Source organism: Frieseomelitta varia, unplaced genomic scaffold (assembly GCF_011392965.1).
Source record: "Frieseomelitta varia isolate USP_RPSP 00005682 unplaced genomic scaffold, Fvar_1.2 scaffold_240, whole genome shotgun sequence".
In the NCBI taxonomy this organism is placed as follows: Eukaryota; Metazoa; Arthropoda; class Insecta; order Hymenoptera; family Apidae; genus Frieseomelitta; species Frieseomelitta varia.
Genome location: NW_025109969.1, coordinates 257,793 through 285,646, shown reverse-complemented (window position 1 = coordinate 285,646; position 27,854 = coordinate 257,793). Strand labels below are relative to the sequence as shown.

Below are 27,854 nucleotides of genomic sequence, written 5' to 3'. Positions count from 1 at the left end.
GCATTTACTGGATGGAATTTCGAAATATAAAAATTGCACACGATTCGCGTAACAATTGCAAAAATATAGAAAATATCGAGATATCTGAAGAATTTTAAAATAACCTCTACTTTTTTCTATTTTTTTTTTAGGTACTATTTTCTTTTTTGATAAATTTGCAATCTAGTTATCACAAAAAGAAGACGAATTTTCGATAATTTAACTTCAAAATGATAGAAAAGAAAATATGTTAAATACATTTTTAATGTCACCTTTAACCTAAATTATTCAGCTGATTTATGATACATTTTAAACAGCCAAATATGAAATATCTAAATTAATTCGTTGCATTCCTTGGAAAATGGATTGTTAATCAAAGATAATCAGACTAACGCGATAAACGATGAAATTCCAACCTGTTATACACTGCCGATTCGAAACGAGCAGCGTGATTTAGTAGACAGTTGAACGAGACGAAGTTGAAGAAGAAGAAGGAAAAAAGATCCAGTTTGAATTTCTAGGATTATTATGCTCTCGACTCTTTTTTTTTTTTTTTTCTTCTTCTTTACTGTTCATGCTTCGTGGCTCGAAACGTCAACGAGATCGAGCGGAAAGCAGAACAAGTGGAAGGGGATCACCGTGTTCGGCCAGCACTCGTAACTCTCATCGAGATATAAAGTACCGAGCAAAAAACAAAAAAAAAAAAAAATTCATACTAATTAAGCCCTCCAGCCGAAGGCAGTATCGCTGATTTTCGAGACGTTCGGATCCCTCCTTCAACCACCGTGAACCTGCGACCGATCGATTTCCTGTCAACCCACGATATTAGGATTTCGTTGTGATCCCGACTACAATGCAAATCACCAGAGAGCTCTTTATATATAATTCAAGGTGCTATTTCATTTTGTGTGAGTTTTAATTTGATGAGGAATTTTGTATTCGCAATAGTCGCGTCAAATTTAATAGTATATTTCTTGGAGGCAAATTTATTTTTTATCAGAAAACTGAATGTATTGTCTCAATGGATTAGCCGAATATTTATTTCATAATCGTACAATTATTCTTTTTCCACATTCAAATGACACTATTTACTAAAAAAGATATACTCTCTATTTACTAAACAAGATATACTCTCATATTCTTACAGAACGTATTCATAAAATTCTTACATCTTTAAAATTCTCCTATCTTATATAGAATCTTCTTGCCAAAAAGTCTAAACTCTAAAAGCAGTTGTCCAGAAGATTATTCGACGCAACAATAGAATAGAGGCAGCTAAACAGCGTCAACTTTAATAGTATATTTCTTGGTGGCAAATTTCTTTTTATCAGAAAACTGAATGTACTGTCTCAATGGATTAGCCGAATATTTATTTTATAATCGTACAATTATTCTTTTTCCACATTCAAATGACACTACTTACTAAACAAGATATACTCTCTATTTACTAAACAAGATATACTCTCATATTCTTATAGAACATATTCATAAAATCTTACATCTTTAAAATTCTCCTATCTTATATAGAATCTTCTTACCAAAAAGTCTAAACTCTAAAAGCAGTTGTCCAGAAGATTATTCGACGCAACAATAGAATAGAGGCAACTAAACAGCGTCAACTTTAATAGTATATTTCTTGGAGGCAAATTTTTTTTTATCAGAAAACTGAATGTATTGTCTCAATGGATTAGCCCAGTATTTATTTTATAATCGTACAATTATTCTTTTCCCACATTCAAATGACACTACATCATCATTTCTTACTAAACTTCTTACTAAACTTACTCTCATATTCTTAGAGAACGTATTCATAAAATTCTTATATTTTTAGAATTCTCCTATCTTATATAGAATCTTCTTACCAAAAAGTCTAAACTCTAAAAGCAGTTGTCCAGAAGATTCTAGCCAAATATTTATTTTATAATCGTACAATTATTCTTTTTCCACATTCAAATAACACTACATCATCATCATTAATTTCTACTTACTAAACAAGATATACTCTCATATTCTTACAGAACGTATTCATAAAATTCTTACATCTTTAAAATTCTCCTATCTTATATAGAATCTTCTTGCCAAAAAGTCTAAACTCAAAAAGCAGTTGCCCAGAAGATTATTCGACGCAACAATAGAACAGAGGCAGCTAAACAGCGAGCTTTACACCGGGCAAAGGGTGTATTCTCCGTGGAAAAATATTCGTAAATCGGTTTCGACTAGCAAGCGCAACATTCTGATAAAGCTTCAGTCCCGGGAACCGTTAGCCGGGGAAGAAGAGGGCGTAGCTGGCTGGCTGGCGAGCAAAGAATTCCCTCGGGTACTCGAAATCACCGCGTTAATTCTAAGGTGTCTGAAAGTGGCTGAGCCAGGCTTGCGGTACGCGTATTCTGTACAGGTAACGACGTCTGTGTACGTGTGCTCGGGCTACGTGTAAAGAAGATCGCGGAGAACGTTGATAGTCCGTTAGTGTTGGTTGGATGACGTCGGTAAGCGTACGAGAGAGATTGGAAATGGCGAGACGGAGGACCCTCCTCGTCTGAGCACTGCGGTGCTTGTGTCAGCGTTGTATCCCGGCTACCCCTGTCCTCACACTTCGCAAATAACCACTGCCGATTCATTGTTTAAGCCTGAGACAATAAAACGAACGCCAGCACGGCCTCCGACGTATTCAGATGTTTCTAACATTCGGTTCCTCACTTCCCTATTGCCAATCGTCCAATTTCTCGTCATCGAAATTTCAGAGGATGACGCGTTCTATAATGTTTGTCAAGATTAAGATCAAGATATTCCCTCGATTATATGGGATATATTTGAAGAATAACGAAAGTACACAGTATGATTTTAATAAAGAACTTGAAAACTTGAGGATTTTCCGTTTTTGATATGTCATGATTCTACGAGACTTGAAGAATACAACGGATTCCGAATAAGTAGTTTAAACTAATTTCAGATATTTCTCTTTGGCATAATTTTGCGTCATTCGTAAGTTGATAAGACGAAAATTGTCCATCCGGTGCTAGCCGGTCGCCTCATCAAAGTACTGTCGCGTGTCGCTGGAACATTCGAAAGGAATTGTAACACTCGTTGTCAGCTGGTAATGGCTGGTTTGAAAAAAATGTGATGTCGCGTGACAAGGTCCGCTCATCCGTATTCGACTTAAGTGTTTTAGCTTTCAACTTCGTAACGTTGGAACTCGTTGCAGATGAGCGTGCAGACATTCCTCGGCTGCTGTTACTCGCTCGTTTTAAATGTCACGATGCATGCGAATGTTCCAGCAACATGCAAAAGATTTATATAATAGAACACGATGGAATGTGTCGGTGTCGGGAATCGATAATCGTCCCGCTCGTTCGAATCAATTAATTTTGACTAATATTTTACAATCCCAGCGTTTCATTATGGAATTTGACAAGAATGCGCGGTGAAATTCAAGTAGTAAATTCAAAAGTCTGAATTTCGCTCGCAAGCGGTGGGAAATAGAATTGGGCGTGGTATCGGGACGATGACGAGAACGACAGTTTCGATATTGGGCGAGATCCAATAACGTTTCAATCATAGAATATATCATTGAAGAAGCAGAGACGTCAGGTTAATTTCAACAAACGAAACTCAGAAGATAATTACTCGTTATGTAAGAAAATGTATGTGAGCGAATTCTTTTAAAGTAACATAATTATTATAAATTATAAGTAAGTCACTTTAGATTCGTGAAACTTACGAGATACATAAATGCACAGAGAACTGATACCAATTTGTTTCTCACGTAAATTTGTTTTTCGAAACAAATTTCGATCAGTTCAAAACCACTTGAGACGGTGTAAGTAAAGTGAGTAATAATAAATTGCATGTCCGTTTTTGCGAACTAGATTACACTGTTGTATTATGGTCTTTAGTTTTTGCAGTAATTAACATTCGAATAACATAGTAGTTCTCTTAGACTCACCGGAGGAGTACGCACCAAAAGTACAATTCCTCGAAGGTCCTCACTAATCATCCCTTTCGTATAAATACATCCTCTGACCTGGGTTCCATTATCCTGACGTCTACGAGTAGTTAGGAAAACTTACTCATGGCTCCATCATTCACCGAATGAGACACTTTCTTTTACTCTTTTCCTCCCTTTCTTGAACAGAGGATAACGATTACGTTATCCTCCCAAATAATGCAACATTCACAATAATTCCAATGTTACTTTTCGAAACGATAGAATAAATGTAATTTATTTTGAAAGTAAGAAATAAAAGAATAAATTCGAGGTAAATTCAATCAAATTCAAAATGACAAGCTACTGAGACGATGACAGTTATGTGCCTATTTGAAGAGGGGGAAAATCGAGTTCCGTTTACACGCATTGTCGAAGACCACGGAAAAGGGATTTGTCAGACGGCTGGCAACTTTTGTGAATCCAGGCAACTCTATTTCGACCGCGACTAACTTTCCAATCACTGTTTACCTTGATAGGTGGCCTCTATGTTCCTCTTTCACCGAACGAACTTACCGCGTCAGCTAACTTCCAAAAATCACGGATGCGAAAAGTTTCTCTCAATTTTACAGTTGAGGAACAATCAGGGGACAACTTTCAACGATGCTCGATCAAAGGGATGCAACGGGTATTTGCATAAATAGATGAATCACGAGGATGTTTTCTATCTCGCAGGACCAAGCTGGAAACAGAAACGAAATAAAATAAGTTTCTACGTGTGTGACGTACGGAGTTTCGTTGAACAAAAATATACTACGTAACAAAATATTGTTTCAAAAGATTTTAAATTCAATGGTCTCTGCACCAACGTTACGATTATAGGTCTAATGCGTTGCCTGTGCAACTACGTCCTAATCTACTTACGTTACTGTTAGCCACATCACGTATGTATGTACATATTAGAATGCTTATTTATTATATTCATTGGAAAATTTTACATTATTTGATACTTCACACCAGAAAATAGTATGACCCAAATGAAATAATAGAATTGCAACAAAATTAATCGTTCAATTTATTCTAAATGCAATGAATACAGTGAAGCTATCCTTAAATAGTAAAAAGAAAAAAACTAAGCTATGTAAAATGGTAAAGAAAAAAACTAAGCTATGTAAATATTTTAACAACTATGGCAAAGGTCCGATATTTTATTTCATTTTCGAATCTGTCTTAATTGATTATACAAGGTTACTGATACATTACAAAATGTAACATCGAACGAAGAAAAGCAGCGAGGCGCAACGTTCGTTTATTCGAGAAAGTGAAATAAGTATGCGTAACTGTATAAATTACGCACATGTCACGCTATCTTAACCATCTTCCACAGAAAGCGACGCGTGAGATATTCACGCGACAGACCTGTCCTCTCCTACAGGTGAAGCTTCACCGCACTTGAAAGTGTAATGAATAATAAGCGGACTAGCTACAAGCTGTCGAGAGATTTTATCGAGGCTACTGTCAACATCCAACTAATATCGCGTACAACGTGGCGGGTTAATTGGAACTGCCTCTGGGTCTAAGCAGTATTTTCAGAGGCTTAAATCACGTTCGCATGACACCAATGCAGGAACACCATGACCCTCCACTATGAACGGACATCTCATATTCTCTAAAAAGTCAATGAGGCGATAATATTCTCAATGTAAAATATGATTCAGGCAATTCGCGAAAATTGAAAAGTCGAGAACGAATTCAACTCCGATGTTTAAAATTTACAATTATTGAGAAATTATTATCGAGATAGTAATTTAACGATAGTAATTTATCTCATATTTGATTAGTATTGCAAGTGCGCGTATCTTGTTTTTTGGCATAGTTTTATATAGAGAAATTGCCAAGATAATTACTATTCGCATGAATATTCATATATAAGTAGATATACCGCTCTCAAGCAGCCGTCTGACATTAAAAAAAAAACCTGTCAAGACGAATTTAATAGCTAAAATATGAAATTGCATCAAATATCAAAACAATGTATCTTTTCATTGCGTTTAAAAGTAATGGCTACCTCTTTAATACAAGCGCATATTGCATTGATTAAATCGATCAAATGACGAAAATCTCTAAAGTAGTAAAAAGAAGCGTCCATTTCGCAACCTTATGGTTACTTTTTATTTCCACGATCGTCCATCTATCTGAACGTATCCCATTGTTTCAATAGAACGCTTTCGACAGTGTTATTTTTCACAAAGCTTGAAGGAAAAAGTTTGATCGTTTCTACTGGGTAAATAAATTGTCTGCGGAAGTGCTTCAGCCATTGACCAACTTTCTTCTTCCCTAATCCGGCTGTTTTTCGATCCAACAGTTTTTCCAACTTCCGCCGATAACAAATTAACACATACGTCGGTCGTGGCCTACAAAACCACCAATTACTATTGAGAAACGCTACGTTCGAAGCAAATGTCTCAAATTTTCACATTTTGAAATATTAATAAGTAATTGATGATACGTAATTTGTCGATTCAATAATTATTTTTATGATTAAAGCAATTCAACTTTGCTTGCTAATCTCAAATTTTGTTCGTCGTATCGAAATTTGAAACGAATCGCTTTAAACTTTTAACAAACAAAAATATAAGAAATAAAATATTTCGTACCAAAATTTATTTTGAGCTTTTATTATCGTCTTGTAAAAGTGAAAGCGTATTCAACCCACATCACACAGTGAAAATCGATCAATCTCTTCGCTCATTCTTTTCGATAATGAATATTTATTTATTCAAATGTTCAATGTGGGGTTCGTTTCACTATAGCCACGTTACCGAGTTTGGCCGCATGAACCGATTTTTAGCATTTTTACTATTGAATTTTTTCTCGTCATCTTGTTCTCACCGATTGAAGATCGATTTAACGAAGCGAGGGAATAAATTTACATTGATTCCAAGTGTAATATGTAATTTCAAAATAAAATGTTAAATGACTGTTTGATTGTTGCAATATTAAAAAAATATGCTAGTCTAAGTGTTTAGTAAATTTTTCATTTTAAGTAAAATTGTATATGCAATGTATTAAAACATTACACGTAAAGTATAAGCAGAAAAAATGACTCATTATTGATATCGTGCTGTTTAAAATTATTTCAGGTCATTATAGGTCGCTTTGATGTCAGATACAATATCGTATTGTGAAATGTATGTTTATTATCGTTTTTTTCTTTTTTTGCTTATAATGTAAAATACGCAAAACGAATGGAAATTTGGTTACATGAGGGAAAAAGAAGAATTGGAAAAAAGGATACACATTAAAATAAATATTCAGGCCAATCTAAGTTAATATATCACAGAAATGTAGGATATTTTATTTTAAACTATTATAAGTATATAACAGTTTAAATGCAATTTTAGTTATATACTGCATATTAAGAATATCGTTTTATATAGAATATTGTATAAGTATATATTATATATACTCTCGTAGATATAAATTATGTACCGTATAATATATATTTGAACAACAAGAGTATACATATAATATCTGATATTAATAAACGAATTTCCATTCTATAAATATGTTGCAATTCCATTAAAGCAAAGTAAATACGTTTTGAAGTACGGGAACTAAACTCACTTAACCTTCCAACAGTATGATGAAGTTTAGCATCTTCATTGCATAACTTTTCTACAAAAAAATAAATAATATTTATTAATGTTAATACTAACATTTATAATATCATATATATATATATATATATAATATTATTTTACCAGTTTCATTACTGTGAAAGTCATAAGGAACAGGTAAATATTTATCCAGTATTAACTCAACAAAATTAGTAGTACTATCCACAGTTTTCAAAATACTAATTCCCGTTTCAGTAGACATAACTCTATCTGCCTGTTGCCAACTGTACATTCTTAAATAGTGAACTTTATAATAAGTATGCAATTTTATAACTTTAACTTTGTGTTTGGTTCCTTTCTTTAAATTTGTAAATGTTTCAACAGCTGGTTTAAGACACTCTGATATAAAAGACTTGGTCCGGTTCATAATCTGAAATAATAAACACAGCATAAAGATCCAAGTTCTATAAATAAAACATTACAAATACAGTTACGTATTAAAATTTGTGTAACCTGTTCTGGTTCTTCCTTTATTATAGGTAACTTTACTTCTACATAGTCAATTCCTTGACATAACGTCTTATCAAGTGTACAAATAGGCTTTTCTATTAATTTAGCAACTGGCAATGACTTTTCAATCATAGTATCAGCTACATTCTCCATAGTGTTAAACGCCCAATGTACAAATACATTTGTATCTTTTACACGGCCATATACTTCTGTAGATTTACCCCACAAGTAATTTACACTTGGTATTTTACGGGCACGATTAACAGCTTCTATTTTACATACGTGTTTTGATGATCCGACTTCCATATTCCATATAACAATAATGGAATTTTCTGATTGTAAAATGTAATAAATATTTCCTTATATGTTCAAAAATCTGCAATATAATAATAAAAAGACTAGAATAATTTATATACATACATAATCACAATTCATAAAGACACATATCTATAAATAAATAGTTATTACACATTTTAGGAAACATATGATATAATAGTAAATCATTTATATATAAGTCAAAGATGATTATAATATACAATTATTCTAAAAACATTTCTTAATAAATCATTGTTTGATATTTACCTAATATAATCAACTTCAATGAAACTTTGTTCACATTTATCACGTTCCTTTCAATAACTAAACGTGCACCTTTATCTCCAAGCTATTTCACCGAAAAAGTTATTTGTCAAATAATCAAGTACAACAATTATATTTGTTTTTCTTTTACGAAATATCAGAATACTGTAGCGCTCTTCACAATATATAATAGTCATTCGTCAAATGATCGTGTGAGTGCGCCACTTTCACTTCACAGTCATTTACGGGTCATTTCGTTCCAACCCAGTGACCGTACTAAAATATTTTGAAAAATATTCAATTATTTTACAATTCGTATCGAGTTAAAAAACAGAGAAGGTAAGCTATTACTTTCTTAGTAATTAAAAGAGAAAAGAAACTTATTCGCTAGTTAATTTTTGTCTCTCTTCAAGAATGATAATCTGCATCTTTCTGCCGGTGAACTTTTTAAAAATTAGTTTTGTAACATAAAAGTAACAAAATAATTTTCTGTTCTTCGTTTGTATATATTTTTAAATTATTATATAAAAGAGATGCTTGAGTTTCAAAGAGGATGTTGAAATGGCTTCAAAGAGTTTTTAACAACGATTGCAAATCATTATATAAATAATAATAATATTTATAAATTGAAATTAATTTTACGAATATTAAATTATATTATAAAGTAATGTAAAATTAATTTTACGTTTGATATTTAATAATTAATTTATGATTTATCTTATAATACGATAAATATTTACTGCTACATATGTAGAAAGTCCTTGGTTAGAAATTCTTATATATGGTGAACAACACTTCCTGCTAGTATTAACTTAGATACTTCTTGTCATTTGAAATCAAACAGAACTGTTATTATAAAAAAAATAGTAAACATCTAAGAAGTAAAATCCATTTTAAGACAAATTTTTTTCTGCTTCAAAGAAAATATTTATATAAATAAATATTAATCATGTTATAAGATAATTACATGTATATACAAATGTTGTCATTTCTTCTTACTTTATAATAATTTTGTAAAAGATACTCATGTATAATAATCTACAATCGACTGATCTCGATTACTACAAATCGATTACGAGAATCGATTCTAGAATAATTTAAAATCAATATAGGACTAAAAGTAATGATTTTAGATTGAGGAATGGGCATTCACATGATGTGAATAGGTACATCATTCCGAAATAAATATACAAAACATTAAATGATTCATAATTTGATTATATCAAGTAGACTTAAACAGGATCTTTTATTTGTAGATGATGAAACGGAATCAAATTTTTCTGCCTTGAACACTGCTGAATATAAAAATGAAGCTGTCGCCAAACTTGTGAACAATGATATTAGAAGTTATTAATAAAGAAGAATGTTTCAAAAAAATGGAAGGTAACATGAAAACATCAAATGGTATTGGCAAGTATTAAAATATTAAATATTAAATATGACGAAATATATTCATACAATTGTATGATATTAGTTAAAATTCTTTAAAATATAGCTTCTTGAATATGAAGCGTGAAAAATTTATCTAGCTGTAAACTTTAGAAGACCATTATATGTTTAATAAAAAGGGTATACATATATATCGGTCTCTTGAATTATTCTTATTTGAGAAAAGCTAAATAGTTTAAAAAATATTTAAACTATCTCAGTAAAACGTATTTTGGAGTGATCGATCAGTATTTCTTGAATTATATCATTACGGTTGAGAGTAAGAATAAAATTAGTTCCTTCAAAGTAATCGTAGCTCAATAACGGATTCCTAGCCTGGCAAATGTCCCAACTTCGTAAATATTAATAAGGATTAATAAAGTAAATATAAATCATATCAATCATTGTATGATTTATATGATATTTACCATCGAATCAAGTAACAAGTAAAATTATATTTAAACCACAACACATATCTCGTCTGTGATTAAATGGTTATAAATCATGTTATGTCATAGTTAGTATTTGAACTAAAACGTATAAAAACGTATAAAATTATCAATAATTTTAATTCTTTTCTTTGCTATACAATTTCTTTCCTTAATAATTCATTTAATAATTTTTGTTTCTGAAAATATCATTTTGAGACTAATAAAATTAGTATAAAATAAAATTTACGTGAAAGATCTTAAACTAAGAGAAAATCGGTTTAGTTTATCTTAAATAGAATATTTCAACATCTTCTCATATTACATTTTTATTGATACAAGATTATAAATTTTGTACGTAAAATATGTATATAACAAGTACAAATAGTAGATAAATTATATACAATAATTTTATAAAATAATAATGAGTAAGAAATTAATAGTTGCATAATTTTCATTGCAATTACAGTGAATTTAGATATCACATTTTTCAGATCCTTTTATTACAAAAATATAATAAATTTTAATTGTGTGCCTCTCTTTCTCTTTACATATTTAATTGTATAAAAAGTTAAATGTCTGACATAAAGTGCTAGAATTATGTGTAAAAATAGTATTCTAATGTCACAAATATCACACTTATTTGCAGTTAATTGAATGAAGGATGATATCGTTTTCATTATTTTTGTTACATTTGTTTGTTTCGAAAAATGTATATAGATTAATTATAGATTAAATATACTATTAACAGCAAAACATAGTAGAAAAAGTGACCAAAAATAATTCAAACCTTACGTGATTTAAAGCCAGATAAATTTCATACATACATTTCTTGAATAAAAATTTATTATTCTTTTTCTTACGAAATTATCACATATTTTTGCAATTGAAATTATCACTTATTTAAGTTATATTTCTCAATCTGTTTGCTCGAGTGATTTCGAATGAACTTATCAACTTTATGTAACAAACATTTACACCAATGAACACACATACTTGGAATTTCTATTCTATTAGTTTCTATGAGTCATGTATAAATTAAGGTCCAAATCTTTCTCACGTTGAGTCAGCAAAAATTAGATATGAATGTGATTATCTAGTTACTATTATCAATTGTATTTGTACAATTATTATCAGTAAGATTTCTGCTTACTTCTTTTCCGTATTTTCTTGATTTGAATCTTTATTACCGTTTTGCTGATCGTTCAAGTTTAAAAACTGCGTTAGATGAAGAATAGATATTACGCTCGACATATAAGATGACACATCTTCTTTCTTCAATGTCCTTAATTGTGCTACGACCGAATGATACACCCGATTGGCAGTTTTCGTGGATAATTGACCAGCAAGTTGCACCGAATGTAAAATTTTGTTCTCGTCGGCAGACACAGGAGCTGTAAAATAAATTTCAATATAACTTATCAGTTTATCCAATATTTCAATGTAGTATGTAGTATGTTTTGCTAGACGATGGTTTGCCAGATATTTATTAATATCACATACCAGGCATGTTTTCTTCCCCTTCGACCGGAGGGAAATAACGATCCAATAAAGCGTTAATGAGAACGCCGATATCATCGATACTTTGCACTGCTTTATTACCATATTCGGTATTTAACAATTCATTAGCCTTCTTAATACTAATTTCTTTGAGAGTTGATGCTTGATGCGTCGCTGACTCTTTCGCAGCTTGCAATTTGTCAACTGTTGATTGCAGGGAGCTGTCCATTACAGCCTTTGCAGCATCGTAAATCTAGAGAATATAAATAAGAGATTATATAGAAAATATAGAGAATATAAATTGCATAAACTAAAAATAATATTATCTACTAGATACGACTTTAATATCCTCTATCCGCTACCATTTTCATTTCTTAAAATCTTGTACATAGTACGTTCCCCTATATCCGTGATATCTTATCACCTATTACAATTTCTATCGTATTTACCTGTTGAGGTGGCTGTTTCACGATCGGCATTTTTTCCTCGACCATGTTCAATCCCTCGCACAACTTTTGGTCAACGGCAGAGATCTGACCTTCGAATTTTTTCGCTAAAGGCACGGTAAGAGGGACGGCAGTGGCAGTTGCATAATGAAGTCCAGCTTCGGCATGATTTAACGCCCAGTTGATCAAATGATTCGAATCTTTCAAATAAGTGTACGTAGATTCAGTCTTCTCTATCGCCGAGTGAACAACAGGTATGTTTTTCACGCGATCAATTACTTCCAGGTGAGGCATACTGTTATTATTGTTTGCCATTTTTTCTGGAAAATCGAATGCAACGTTAGTAATTCATTTAATAAATTATCGCACGAACGCAACAAGAAAATATTGTGCAGGTACAGCGAAGGATACGAATAGAATTATTTCATAGTGCTCGCAGTGTACAATATTTGCCTTGGAAAGAAAAGATGACGGATTGCATCTTTATTTTATAATCTTATCATGCACTACGTTTCACCTGTTTTAAGAATAATATAAAAACTATGGAAGTCATTTGATAAAATGTTAAATTTAACGAGCAAAATTAACAAAATTAAGTGATGCTTAGTTTCAAATTAAAAACGTGTAAATTATGTGCGTACGATCGACGAATTAAGCGAAAGATGTAAAAATATACATATAAGTGCATCGCATAATATAAAACTACTTGACAATACTCAACTTTTCGAAAGATTATGTGCATAATTCATGATTCTTTCGCTGTAAAATAGAAGATCAAAATTGAATACAAAGTTCGATGTCTATGATGAGTATTAATTTTGAAACGAAGTTGACGTATCATACATTAACATATCATTATTAACGTATAATATACGATATGTTAATTGCTCTTGTCGTGTAAATTATTGCTCTTATATTGTAAATTCACTTTGAAGAAAGAGGACGGGAAATTTTATGGAATGATAGACAGTTCCAGAACAGAGCGAACAATACTTAAAGATGTAAATACTTGAAGTAGCTACATAGCGGAGTGTTTAAAAATGTACAGATTATCGATCATTATCGCGAAACATACAGCTTGCTATGTATTCGCGATAGATTACAAAATTTCAGTAATCGATAGCAATGTAAAACGGTTGACATCAATGTTATAATAATAATTAACAGCAAAAATATGAATCATAATATTAAATACGTAATACGATATAGAAGATTATAATCTTCGTTTCTTATTATCTTCTTTAAGGGCATATTTATATTTATTAGTCATTACTGTGATTACTATTTTTAAAACTGATTACTATTTTTAAAACTGAAGAATGTTTAATACAATATATATACAAAAAAAGATAAAGATGATTTTTATAATAGAAAAGATATTTTCTAAAAAATATTGATTCAGTAAACAGAAGAAGTAAATTTTACACATCAAAGAAAAAGAAATTTCATTGAAACAATAACTAATGTTGCGTGCTGCCTTCAATCTGTTTTACTTACAAAATTTTCTTTATATTGGTACTTAATAAAATCGTAAATATTGCAAACGTCTTCTAATATAGAAGTGTATCAAATATTAAGTAATTAACTATTAAACGTTGTGATACTTACTGATATTGTGTAATCTTTGATGCAACAGCGAGCAAAATGTAGTAACAGAAACGAACAGAACAGCCGATGGTATACTCGACAAATCCGGCAGCACTGACGATACATAAGAGTCAAAGAGCCTCCGATTGAAAATGATCACAAGTGGGGGAACATTCTTCAGGACCGTATGCAGTCACATATGCTCACTTTTATTCCGCTTCCGAAACGTTCTGAAAAAATATAAAATAAAGATGAAATCGCACTGACAATTTTTACGCTTGATAACAAAATAAATATTCAACGGTTTTATCCAATTTATCTTAATAATTATGACATAAAACGTTTGATATTCATTTATTTTACCAACAAATGACCGATAGTTTTCATTATTATTTTTATTACATTACCGTGTATATCGTATACTAAAATTATTATCATTTGATGTTTTACAAAATTTTTAAAATTCCCAACATTTTTTAGATATTAGGAATTATACATTGCTTGAGAAGCAATATTTTGTTAATTTTCTACGAATTACAATTTACAGACTAAAGTTGATTTTCGGTACAAAAATTGTTGTTTCTAATATGTAGAATATACAAATTTTTAAGAATGCTATTGCAACAGAAGTATCATTTTAGAGCTATTGGATTAATTTCAAGCAACAAAACTATGGCTAGTTGATATATTATTTAACAGACACGTCGATATATTTCTGTGGAGTAGAAACGGAGTAAATTGAAGGGAACTTCGACGCGTGTCTACTTCCGTGAACATGGTCGTGCTTCTGCGCAGCTGTACCACATGTCCATGTACAACATATGTGCCATCATCCATGACGTGGAGGTCATATCGTGGAATCGTGGTAGTAGAATACGTCGAATCCATTGATTTGCAATCATTTCGGCGAAACGTGATTCGTTCAACTTAGATTCTAGCTAATTAGTCAGACTTACAATTAGTTCTGTCTGAGAGACACGTCAACTTCAAAGAGGTTACTCGAGTTTATTTTAAATTCGTTTCTGTTTTCGTTCTTACTTTCGATTTCAATGAACGATGTATTATAAATACATTTGGAATAATTAAATATAAATTAGAAAAGATTTCGATTATTTCACGACTCGTATTTGCATTATCTAAGAATTTGAAATTATATAACTACGATTACTCTTTGATTAGAAGACGAAGACAAGAAGCGAAAAATATATATAAAATATATTAGTCAAAACAAAATTTTATTAGAGAAGATGAAAACACGTTTCTTGATAGACAGCTGATATAAAATTTTTAACAAAATATTCTATATAACAATAATAGTTGTTGTAATCTAGAAGACAGTAAAACGCTATCTTTTATAGTAATACAAAAATAACAATATTCTTAATGATATGATACGTAGAGAACTCTAACAATGAAATGTTCTTGAAAGAAAAAAAAAAAAGGGATTTGTATTATATTTTCCGCCGCTATAAACCTCTATAAACCTCAATCTTTTATATATAGTGCGTAATATTTATACATTTAAAAAAAGTGACGTTTAAGAAAAGTAAATGTATTACAAAAATGCACGCTGGAAATAAATAGGACAACAGTGGAATCGGTGGAAATTTTTCAGTCACCAACAATCGATAATCAATTTAATTTCTTCGCGTCCTCTGCGTTCGATGTGGCTTTCGAATTGGCCGCGTGATCTTGCACCTCGTTGTTTACGGCGTGACGGTTCGTCAATTGAAGAAACTGGACCAAAGATCTGATGTAAGATTTTAAATTGTCGGCGCTGACGGTGCCCAAGTGAAGAATTATGTTTGAATACAAGCGACGAGCAGCTTTATTAGATAAACGCCCGACTGTTTGTAAGGTGTGGAGCAGCTTATCTCCTTCGTTCGTGTTTATTTCTAAAATCAAACAAAAGTTATATCAATATTATGATAAAAATTATCTCGATACGATCAAATATATTTTTAATAATTTTATCGCGCATTCATAACATTTCGATCGGTGAAACAATTCTCTACGCAGATTATATTTCTTTTTTTTTTTTCAATTCACAGAAATATAATCTACGTGTTCGTAAAAGTATAAATTTGCACAAATACCCCATATATCTTCCATTAGTGGTAAATAATTAATTGCACATAAAATATCTCACCTACTGACTGCTCGTCACCTATCGCGGGAAAGTATCTATCGATCAGTTTATCAACAACGTCAGCTGTGCTGTCCAAACCTCTGACAGCTGCGCTACCATATTGCGTTTCTAAAATCTGATTCGCCTTGTTCCAGCTTAGGTCTCTCAAGCTTAAGGCCTGCGAGATAATTAATTCGTTAGCAAGTGAAATGCTCGTTACAGCCGGTTGAACAGTTTGCCGTGCCAGCGTGTAGGCGTTTTCCAAAATCTGGAACACAAAATGCACGCGATTGAAAAAAAAAAAAAAAAACATGCAACATTCAACGCAATTGCACGTAAGACGATTGAAAGAATCCTTGGAGATCGATAGAATCTGATCTCGAGGATGATGAAGGAAATTTTTCGTATTTGCGCGTTCAGAATTTGATGGAAACATGTATGCGTTCTTGGATCCCGATTGGAATTTTTATCCAATTAATATCCCGGAAAATGGGGATTGAATTCTAACCTGCTCGGGTTTCTCTTTAACCATCGGTACTTTTTCTTCGATTTTGTCGAGACCACGGCACAGCGTGTGGTCGACAAAGTGTATAGGGTTCTCGAATTTCTTAGCAATGGGTGCAGCAATAGGTACTGCCTGCCTCGTTGCGTTGCTTAAAGAAGTCTCTGCAGTGGTCAGCGCCCAGTGTATCAGTTGATTGCAGTCTTTCACACGGAAATACGTCGCCGTTGATTTGGATATCGCGCTCTCGACCATTGGGAGTTCCATCACACGATGGAACACTTCGATGTGAGGTAAATGCGCTACTTCGGCAGCCATTCTTCCACTATTTATCGAAATCTCTTCGATAGTTTGGAATTTGGACAATTTCTACAACAGTATAGACGTTTCTTTTATTCTCATCCCATTTTCACTCGAAGTCTGCGAATTTAATTTATTAAATAGAACGTTCTTTTCTCTGCATTGATTTTAAAAATTTATTTGATCAGGAATTTTCTAGCTTTAATGTATGATTATATTTTTGTTAGAAATGATAGATTTTTTTTAATGATATCTTTAGTAGGAGATTTATACTATATATACTATATATTTAATTAAATAGTAGTAGTTTATACTATTTGTACTATATATTTAATAGGAGATTTATATATATAAAATAAAATTAATTTCATTGTATTTATATAATTGTATCTATATTGTATATTATTGTATGTATATTGTATTTGTATAATTGTATATAATGTATTAAAGAGTACTGTGACAAAGCAAAATCAGTTGGACTAATCTGTAGCACGGAACTGTGATAAAAACACAGGAAAGAAATGTCTGGGGATAAGGTAAAGTTCAATGCGCTAGTACGTATATATATGTGCATTCGCCATATACACTACTAAGTGTAACACTTTCCAAACTTTCACTAGGATTTGCAATTATACGTCTCGTAACATTTGAAATTGAAAGCTGATACGTGACACCTCAAAACGAAACAACTTTCTTGTCCATCTATTATACTATAAAACGTGCAATGAAATTTCAAGCAATACGTTTATCTGTTTCGAGATAGATTATATTTTCACATAACTAAAATTTCAACTAAATTGTCATTTCTTTCGAAATATATATAAACACAACTCAGCCAATTTATTTTGCATTTACCAAACTATTTATTAATCGTTTGTTAAACAATTAGTCTATGCAGATCGTGATATAAATGTCTAAGAGTTATGAAATAAAAAATAATATGTAAAGAACTTTCGCAATTAAAGAAAGTATTTCGAAGATCTGGAATTTCCAAAGGAACTGTTCAAAATAAAATTGTACTTACATTTCTATTGTTATTTGCCGGTTTCTGTAGCGAACGTAGTGGGATCGGTCGTGAGCACAGCGTGAATAGAAATGTGCTTGGTTGAAGTAGATCCAACTCTTATAACTGGCTTACCGCCTGCGCGCTAAGGTTCTTTCATAGTAGCCAATGAAAATGAGCGAGGACGTCCAGAAGCGGCGATCAAACACATGCTACGAGGCTTCAAAGTCCGGTAAAACGACAATGTTTTTACGGTTATCACCATCACTGGGATTCGTTTTAAAACGGATGAAAATCCATAATCTATCTGTGATCGTTGCAACAACCGTCTGGGACTTTACACCCGATCTTTTTTTCGTAATTTTGTAGAGATTTTCATTTTATCGAATCGAAAGGATTGAGCTGAACGATCATTCACTTATTGCCGGTTACATGCAACCGTTACAGAATGCAATCATAGATTATTCATCACGTTACATGACTGAACAATTTTTTCGTCTGACGGTGATTCAATCGAACGATGATTTATAATTCTAAATCTTTGAAGGGAATAAATGTTTTCCATAAAATTCTGTCGGAGAAAAAAGTCACTCGCTATTGGGGTATTTTTGAGTTTAGAATATACGCTGAATATTAGGAGTTTTTTTTTTTTAGCTTGATCGAATTTAAGAATATAGATAACAAAAGGAGCCAGTCTTCTAAGTTACGTCTTCTAATATTGTGCACATTAGATGCATCTTATTTTAGAAAAGGATTAGAAAATTCTGTTCACTTTCTGAAGCTCGGATTTTTTAAATATGAACCAAATAACAGGTTCATACTAAAAAATTATTCCGTGTAATTTAGAATGGTAGTTTTACAAATCTAACAATTACATAGCTTGTTAGCAGTGAAAGTTGGGGAGAAACGTGGGGAAAGTACATTCACGATTCTGATTGTATAATTTTAATATTGTACGTCATTGTTCCTTGAAAAATAATTACTATCCCTGTTGTTCTTGACGATAATATAATTGCTATCTTAATTCTAACATTACAAGATAAATTTCTGTTCCTCCCATTTGCAGTATATTCTAAACAGATAGGTTAAATATTTTATGTACTTTATATATTTCATTATAAAATGTTTCACTAAAATGTAGCCAAATAAAGCAGAGGAAACTACTTCGAAAATTAGCAATCCAAGACTAAGATTTCTCCGCGTTCACTTTCAGTTTACTTCGAAGAATGTCCATCGAACTATTGGGAAACGAGTATCTTACTTACGAGTTGGTATGCAATTAAAAATTTCTCGATAAGTTTTTACAATGACACTGATCACATTTAGGCTCTATCAATAGATAAGTTTGTATTATTATAGAAAAATGAAAAATTTATATAAGATTTATAAAAAAAAAAAAAAAAACAGAAGGTGTAACTGCACTCTGTAAAAGGATTCATTGAAAATTCAAACGAGATATCAATTAATTTTAATCGTTTATTATATAGAATAACATGTGATAAACATAGAACGATATATAATAATTACAGTATTAAGTATTAAATTTAACAACTTAACCTCTTCTAGTTCTACTTACGTATATGTTATATTACCCCTCGATATGAATACATTATACCCATTTTATGTGTACTATTCCTTTGTATTTCATATATATAAAGACATAGAGATTCATTTTTATATGATTGAAATACTGTTGACAAATGAATTAACTGAGATTATCGTCGGTGTTTGCAAACTGAACGCAGATCTAAGAAATAAGAATTTAAATTATGTCCGCGAAATGAGTAATATTCTTCAAGAAAAACGCATTTATATACGTGCATGAAAATGTTGAAATATAACATTATCACAAAGTAAGAAAAAAAAAAATAACGAAACGCATAAAGATTCTATCATATGATTTAAAGCGTATCTAGTTAAAAAAAAAAATCGAAATTTTTAGTTCAATTATTCCCGATTGCGCGTGCGTGCGTTTTATCGACACTTTGACGAGAGAATTTTAATTTTAACGTGCTAGTTGTAAAATCTAGTTTCATTAATTTTATGATAACTAGGTTTTGATAACTAACGAAAGCGATAATTAGGTTATATTGATGCTTCAACAAAATTACTTATCTAAATTCGTAACTTATTTATTATAGTTGCATCGTGACAATTCTCTGCATAATTTAAAAATAGAGATTTATTTAGAAGCGGTATCGTTTGACGATGCAGAATGCAAGAAATATGCCAGAGAGAATAATTACGAATGCACGAACTGGTGCAAAGAAATCTGCATTGGATTAAACAGATACAATTTACGATGTAATTATATATGTTTAGTGCAATGATAGAGATAGCAAGCTTCTTAAAAATATATATAACGCACGAGAATCCACGAACAAATCCAATATTGACATCATAATGATTGTGTGAAATTACTATAACATTTGTTTTTACATTTTCTTACTCCTAAACATTAACGTTCGTATACTAAGGATAAAGAATAATTTGTACGACGACACGGATATGCTGTGTCCTCGATAAAAGAAGAATATTAATTAATTGCTCGTCTGAACGTGGGTGTAGAAATATTCAAACATTGAATTGCAGTCGATATTATTTATCTGTGAAATTTCAATGAGGAATTTCTCCTGATACACAGCTGTATATAAGATGGAACTCACGCAGGATAACTTTCAAGCATCGTTTTCTTACTCGATACCATTAACTGCGGCATTGGAAGACACCGACGTGTGGTTATTGTGGTTTTGCCGATGACTCTCCACGTTTGTTACTTTGGAAACAGTTGGACGACCAGCTAGAAAAGCTGCGAACTGCTCCTGTAATAGTAATTGCTTGTTAACAGTGACGCAAGCAAATGACAGTCAATGAAAATTGATAACAACCATAGTTCACATTGTTGGAGTGAATTTTTATCTTGTGTCAATAAGATCTTTATATTTGTCTATGTTAAAATATCTATTTAACTTCTGCATAACACGCGCGAAGATCACGAGAAAAGATCATGATAATACTTCATACACTTTTTAACAATTTTAAGATTTAATCGGTATGAGTCAGTGACATGAATTCCTTTTTCTTTTTTTTATTATTATTAGGGTTTGGGATTAAATATATGATTTTTTCAAAAGTAAAATAATAAATCGTTTGTCATAACATTGACTATACCGTCAAAGTGGTGGAAATCACGCACTTTGCCAGAGATTTGTGTTGTAAAATTCCTCTGTTAGTTTACTTGAATATCTCTGGTGGAAAATTTTGTGCTTTAATCGTCGTTGGTCTTGTGCGAAGGTTCATCGTATATATTTTTCTGGAAGACTGGATTCTAAATACGTTCTTTCAACTGTGGTATATCAGTGTACTCTCTCCTAGTCGCCAATTAGCACAAAGATCGACAACAGTTTATCATGTTTTCCCATGTGATCGTCACGTGCGATTCGTTGGCAACGAACGTGTTAAATTTCAAGTTCCAGTCTACGTACCAACAAACGATTTGTAATTGAGTTGAGCCTGTCTATGACCGTATATATCGCTGAGATTTGCTCTCTCCCCAGAATCTTCTTCCCAATAGCCGACATCATCTTAAATCGAAACAGACAGAATGAACGAATAGGTAATCGAAGAAAATTTTCCAGTAATTCGGAGTTAATGATATTTACTTCGAGGGTAGTATCGGCAACCACCGACAATTGACAAGCAACTGTAATGAGAAGTCTGGCAAGACTGTTAGGGGCTTTCGACGCTAACGCTGCTGCCCCATTCACCAGATGAACAATACGACGCGCGGATTCACGGGTCAGAAGAACCAACAACTGCTCCAGAGTGGTCGGCCTGGCTTGATTTTCTGGCTCGGGCAGGCTCAACGTTTTCCAAAGCTCTTTCGCCTTTTGAAACGCTAATTTCGGATCCGTTGCTAACTGTAACATGCAGGTTTTTATCACTTGCATAACAACAAGTTGAGAAAATGTCCAAGAGAATATTAGTCTAATTATAAATTACTTACTTCCTAGAGGTTTCCTCTTTGATTCTTTTGTTTTTTTACGTTTTAACTGTTTAATTATATATTTTTAATTATTTTTTAATTATATATTTTTAATTATTTTTTAATTATATATTTTTAATTATTTTTTAATTACATATTTTTAATTATTTTTTAATTATATATTTTTAATTATTTTTAAATTATTTTTTTAATTATATATATTAGTAATTATAAATTACTTACTTCCTAGAGGAATTACTTACTTCCTCTGTGATTCTTTTTTTTTTTTTTACGTTTTAATCTTTTTTTTAATTTTATATATATATTAGTCTAATTATAAATTACTTACTTCTTAGAGGTTTCTTTTTTGATTCTTTTTTTTTTACGTTTTAATTTTTTAGTTATATATTTTTAATTATATATATTAGTAATTATAAATTACTTACTTCCTAGAGGTTTCCTCTGTAATTCTTTTTTTTTATGTTTTAATCTCTTTTTTAATTTTTTAATTATATATATATATTAGTTATTAATTTTTTATGTATTAGTATTATTAATTTTTTAATTATATATATATATATATTAATCTAATTATAAATTACTTACTTCCTAGAGGTTTCCTCTTTGATTCTTTTTCTTTCTTTACGCTTTAATTTTTTTTTTTTTTAATTTTTTAATTATACCAATCAGATAGAAGTTAATGCTAGAACTTACCAGTTCTACGACATACAGAAGTATATGAATACACTCCGTCCCCTGGTCCTTCAAAGCTCGAGCTTCTGCCAACGTGCGACGCGTTAGTCGATGCTGTAATTTCTTTGAAAGTCTGGCGCCGCGTTTGATCGTTCGTTTAGTCTTACTTACCGGTTCGGAAGAAGAAACATCTGAAAAAAATAATTATCATCGACCACATGTTATCGTAACCAAGCTCGAACGACTGTTCCTTCGCTGAATAGCGAACACCCGACATTTCATTCATTTAAATACTAAAGTACGACACAGTGTAAGGAGAAGAGAAACAGAGGGAGGTACGCGAGAAAATTAATGACACAAAGGGAAATTAATTTGAAACGTGGTTTTAATTAACATCTTCGGGTTCGAAACGAATGATTTACCATCTACGCCATCGGTAACGTCAGCAGGCAAATAACGATCAACATAATTGTCCGCGACAGTCAGAGCACCGTCTAATCTGTCTGCCGCTGCGTTCGCAGCTTGGCTTCCGATCTCTTTCACACTTTCGGCACGTGTCAAAACGGGCCTCACGATTTTGACGTTTACGTACTCTCGCGCGTTCCGGTACATCTTAACAAATACAAAAAGAAACGTGATGATTTTTTATTCGTAAGGAACGATGATCGGTAAATAAGACTTAACTTAAATCGAAACACTTACAAGATGGGGTGGAAGATGCACGGCCGGTACTCTCTGCTCGACGATATCGATACCCTTGCAAAGCAACTGATCGATCGTCGTGATAGGACCGGAAATCGCATTCGCAATCGGTTTCGCCGACGCTGTGGCGATCGCAAGCGAGTTCTCAGCAGTGCACAGACTCCAATCCACCAGTGAATTCGATCGCTGAAATCAACAATATTGTATTCATTTGCTCCTTCTTTGTTCTTTCTCTTTCAAGCTTTTCAATTCGTAAGAAATGTCTTTCTCCGGTTCCACCAGGAACTGCAAAACTTCGCTTCAATTCCATTTCATCTGGTGATTTGACTTCCAACAAGAAAAATTTCATTGCATCTACGACTAATTTTTCTTGAATAATTTATTAATTAATGAATAATTGAGTAAATTAAAACTGGTGTGGTATTGAACACACGATCGAGCATATTCGTATAACATTGACTCGTTACTATTTATATTTTCTTCATTTATGTTATTTGAAACTTTTTGCTTATTTTATTTATGAATTGTAAACAGAAATAAATATATTCTTAATATCTTAGTATCTAAGAAATAATAAATCATATCAAGGGTTCGAATTAATTTGAATTTTCATTTAAGTTCAGGTAGATAATAAGAGAAGAATGTAGACAAATTTATTAAAAAGGACTTGCTATCTGTACAATAAAATTGTTTATGCTATATTCGACGGAATTGTTCGTATGTGCATACGAAAAAGTTCAACTGATCATTGCTAACGTGCAGCACTTTCACGACAGGCGGAACAAACAAGTGAAAGATGAGAGAAAGTGGCGAGATTCGTGAAACTGTTATTAAAACAGCTTTGCTTACCTTTATCCTAGCGTAGGCATTGCCGGTGATATTTATACTGTATTCTACAATAGGAAGATTGGAGATTCTGCTAACTGATTTGAAATGCGGCAAATCGAAGTGCCGTCTTTTCACGTTTGTTCCCATTTGCGTGATGGTTGCTGCAATTGAGTCGAAATTTTTGTTGTAGTTTCTAGCACAAAAATCACTAATACATGTTTCACATAATAATATTATTAATTACTAATACATATTTGTGATATATTTATAATTAATAATAATTACTAATACATGTTTTACTAATTAATAATAATTAGTAATACATGTTTTACTAATTAATAATAATTACATAATACATATTTTATTAATTAATAATAATTACTAATACATTATTAATTACTAATACATGTTTCAGATAATAATTTTCTATTTTTTTTCTTTCTTTTTCATAAATCTCTCTTGTTTTAACACAACTTCTCCACAAATCTATTTCATTATTGTCGATCTTCGTTCACTTTTATTAACATTCAGTTCTCTCACAATAAAAAAAAAAAGAAACAAATGCTGCTGATATTGCTTATTATACATGTAAGTTTAAAGAATAAAGATAAAACGACTATGTAACGTAATGCTTGAATTGTAAAAAATGAAATTAATAATTAAAAATGATGGAATTATGCCGTGGAATTTTAAAATACACTTTGGAGAATTTTAAAATACAAAGAGCGCTGGCAATGATAATCGGAGAGAAACCAATTGTAGGAATTGATAAGAGAGGTCATGTTATAATGTACCTCGTGGTTAATGTCGAGGCTACACTCTCTTCAAGCATTTCAGTTTCTTTACAGAGATCTGTTTTTAGATCCTATACTTCACCCTTTGGATGCTTAAAATCACCAAAAGTCCAGAAGCTTAGTACTAAATGTAAAGCACGCAACAAATTAAAAGTGTATTCATTATAAATATGTACATTTTGATAAATTCAATCGATGTATGTAATATATTATATTCTTTGAATCGTCATATAATAAATAAACCAATTATTTTATTATTAATTATAAAATTATCCGCAGAATACGCTCCGTGTTTAAAAGAAACAAACAACATAAATAATAATGTAAATCTACTTAATAACACGAATATAATCTTCTTCCTCGAAATTAAAAATTCCAATTTCATTTCGTGGATATGTGCAATGCAAGTTTGTTTTAGACTTGCGAACAGCAAGATTGTACGATAGGCTCACGTTAAACACAGGTCGATACCCCTGTTCTTATCGCTCTTATCAGAACGCGAACCTTCGTCGGCTAATTGTCCTAAACTGAGCGATATGTTGCATTTACGCGATACTCTTCATTTTAGGGTCATTGGATTCAATAAGAAGAAGAGAAATTACGACTTTGTTTCGACGACGATTGGAACAAATATTTTTAAAGGTATTACGAAGTAGGATATTGTTACAAATATCGTAATATTAAAATAATATACAATATAATATTGTATTATTATACAATTATTATTATTATATAATTAATATTGTATTACTATACAATTATTATTATATAATTAATATTGTATAATTAATATTGTATTATTATACAATTATTATTATATAATTAATATTATATTACTATACAATTATTATTATATAATTAATATTGTATTAATATATGTATTAATGTAATACAATATAATATAATATAATTGTATTAATATAATATAATATTGTATATGTATGTAATATAATATTACTGGAAAATATTCTTACAAGTAACAAATTTAATAAAATCCCATATTTATCTAAAATTATATCTGGCTAATGCCAACATTACTACACCATAATTTACTGCACCATAAATATAAAGATTAAGCACAGAGCTTGTTATATAATAGAAATTTGAGAAAGTTCAGCATTCGTACGAGAATTTGAGCCTCGTTAAACGACAAATTCCGTAAAATATCAGTATCTCGTGTTTTTTTTCGAGAAAATTTACGATAACACGCGACATGTAATTAATAATACATCTGACAATCTACGTTCGAAAAATCCACGGATGGGCTTAATCTTAACGACTATTCGATCGATAGTAACCAGATAGTTGATTCCTTACCTCAGGCTACGAAAATGAGCAAATGGACCCAATGGCAACGAACCTGATCACGATGAAATTATATAACGGAACTTGGCAGGATGCTAAGACAGATGGAATGACAGGGTCGGTCGTTTCGCGAAAGAACACGCCACTAACTGTAACGTCGGAGTCTGCGAAATGGTATCTCATCGGCTTGACCTATGACACGCCGATTATACAGTCACGGCAACCATCATGCTTTATGAATCAATCTTTTTCTCGAACGTTTGCTTTACACTTGTAATCCAATAATACTCGGACGAGACGTCCGTATCGAAGATCATAGAGAAATTACAGTCGATCGTGATTTCACGATCAGCCACGTTCAGGCAATAATATTTTATGGAAACTCCTCCAGGGTTCAATCTATCGGGAAGGCTGACCAATGCAGAGTTAACCCTGATGCTGTAAACAAGAAATTGATCTCGGAACAATCGAATTTTTATGCGTATCAATATACGATATACGATTTCAAATGAATACGAGAGTTTCGTTGTTTTAATTTAGAGTTTACATGTTTGGAAAGACTTGGAGGGAAATTAATTTCATCCAGATTAAAAAACAGAAGAGAAAGGCAAGATGCATGATTCGTTATTCTAAAAGAAATTATTATTGTGGGACACTGTGCGACATGAACGTTGCTTCAAATAATAAATTTTCATCGCGCGTACCATTTGCTACGAGTAAGTAACATTTGTTACGAGTCAGAAAAATTATCTAACAGAGTGGAATTTCTTAATTATTCTCGGAAACGTCCATAATCTGTAACATTTGAAATATGTTGAAATACGTAAATTGCATTATATTTAAAAATCCGTAACGCCGAACCCGAGCGATACGATAAAGAAGAAAGTAGCCACGACGTGGTAGTAGTAGCCGACGAACAGGAAATCTACTTGCAATAGCTGTAGAAAATTTATAGTGGAAAAGAAGACTACGTGGAAAACTTGAAATTATCGCCGACAGACGGTCTTAATTGCTATACAAAGTCCATCGCAACAAATGACCATTTGCTTGTATGGGATGGGGTATATTACATGGTAATCAGTTGAATACGTGTGAACAAAAATACTTCTTACTTTTCTTTTTTTTTTTCTAGTTGACACGTATTTCGAAGCGAGGTATCACGTATCGTATTTTTATTATTATTATTATTATTTTTTTTTTGTATTTAATACCACACTGAAACATAGTGAAAGTTACCTAACGAAAATTTAGATTTCGCATTTATGAAATTTAGCGGGAAGTTTAGTAATGATACTATGATTTAAAATTTTTGAAAATTACAAAATTATGTTTGGTACTTTTGAAATTCCATTTGGAAAACCTTTATCGCTTTTCAGCGGGAATAGACGCGAGTTCGCGGTGTTTAAAGTCTAAAAAGATAATTCTTTCAAATCTCAGTTGAGCTTTTTTTTTTTATCTGACAGAAATATTTCTCTATTAGACTAAAGATCAAATCGTGATCTTAATGTGTAAAAAGACTGTACGTCTGATAAGCTACGTCTAATATTTATTGGAAACTATTTCGAGGATCTACGTTTCAAAAATTCCTCGAATAATTTGGATCTGATGGTCAATT

At 31.6% G+C, this 27,854-nt stretch overlaps 4 protein-coding genes across 9 annotated transcripts; all 4 read right to left on the bottom strand.

The window, feature by feature from the left end:
• Nucleotides 1–4,507: 4,507 nt before the first annotated feature.
• On the bottom strand, nt 4,508–8,856 carry LOC122527962 (lipid storage droplets surface-binding protein 2-like). 4 transcript variants are annotated; one of them, XM_043652592.1, is made up of 6 exons: nt 8,614–8,856; nt 8,035–8,407; nt 7,666–7,951; nt 7,529–7,579; nt 5,259–5,570; nt 4,546–4,643 (listed from the first exon to the last, which is right to left on the bottom strand). In XM_043652592.1, the coding sequence occupies exons 2-5, from the start codon at nt 8,335–8,337 to the stop codon at nt 5,491–5,493; spliced, it is 720 nt and encodes a 239-aa protein (XP_043508527.1). In that variant the 5' UTR covers nt 8,338–8,407; nt 8,614–8,856; the 3' UTR covers nt 4,546–4,643; nt 5,259–5,490. The 4 variants fall into 4 exon arrangements, with proteins under 4 accessions (XP_043508528.1, XP_043508527.1, XP_043508529.1 ...); XM_043652593.1 differs by lacking the exon at nt 5,259–5,570 and having other exon boundaries at nt 4,508–4,643; XM_043652594.1 differs by lacking the exons at nt 4,546–4,643; nt 5,259–5,570 and adding an exon at nt 6,000–6,315.
• A 2,083-nt stretch (nt 8,857–10,939) lies between these two features.
• LOC122527966 (lipid storage droplets surface-binding protein 2-like) lies at nt 10,940–14,130 on the bottom strand. 2 transcript variants are annotated; one of them, XM_043652600.1, is made up of 4 exons: nt 14,021–14,130; nt 12,416–12,732; nt 11,970–12,219; nt 10,940–11,860 (listed from the first exon to the last, which is right to left on the bottom strand). In XM_043652600.1, the coding sequence occupies exons 2-4, from the start codon at nt 12,725–12,727 to the stop codon at nt 11,616–11,618; spliced, it is 807 nt and encodes a 268-aa protein (XP_043508535.1). In that variant the 5' UTR covers nt 12,728–12,732; nt 14,021–14,130; the 3' UTR covers nt 10,940–11,615. The 2 variants fall into 2 exon arrangements, with proteins under 2 accessions (XP_043508535.1, XP_043508534.1); XM_043652599.1 differs by lacking the exon at nt 14,021–14,130 and adding an exon at nt 13,134–13,176.
• Nucleotides 14,021–18,124, bottom strand: LOC122527967 (lipid storage droplets surface-binding protein 2-like). The gene is made up of 5 exons (XM_043652601.1): nt 17,954–18,124; nt 16,636–16,998; nt 16,149–16,395; nt 14,701–15,894; nt 14,021–14,229 (listed from the first exon to the last, which is right to left on the bottom strand). Exons 2-4 carry the CDS (start codon nt 16,945–16,947, stop codon nt 15,632–15,634), a joined length of 822 nt encoding a protein of 273 aa, XP_043508536.1. The 5' UTR covers nt 16,948–16,998; nt 17,954–18,124; the 3' UTR covers nt 14,021–14,229; nt 14,701–15,631.
• Nucleotides 18,125–19,578: 1,454 nt separating this feature from the next.
• LOC122527965 (lipid storage droplets surface-binding protein 1) lies at nt 19,579–26,408 on the bottom strand. 2 transcript variants are annotated; one of them, XM_043652598.1, is made up of 9 exons: nt 26,252–26,408; nt 24,162–24,301; nt 23,313–23,498; nt 23,033–23,222; nt 22,632–22,801; nt 21,595–21,852; nt 21,418–21,516; nt 20,599–20,754; nt 19,579–19,679 (listed from the first exon to the last, which is right to left on the bottom strand). In XM_043652598.1, exons 2-8 carry the CDS (start codon nt 24,285–24,287, stop codon nt 20,626–20,628), a joined length of 1,158 nt encoding a protein of 385 aa, XP_043508533.1. In that variant the 5' UTR covers nt 24,288–24,301; nt 26,252–26,408; the 3' UTR covers nt 19,579–19,679; nt 20,599–20,625. The 2 variants fall into 2 exon arrangements, with proteins under 2 accessions (XP_043508533.1, XP_043508532.1); XM_043652597.1 differs by having other exon boundaries at nt 19,579–20,754.
• Nucleotides 26,409–27,854: the final 1,446 nt, after the last annotated feature.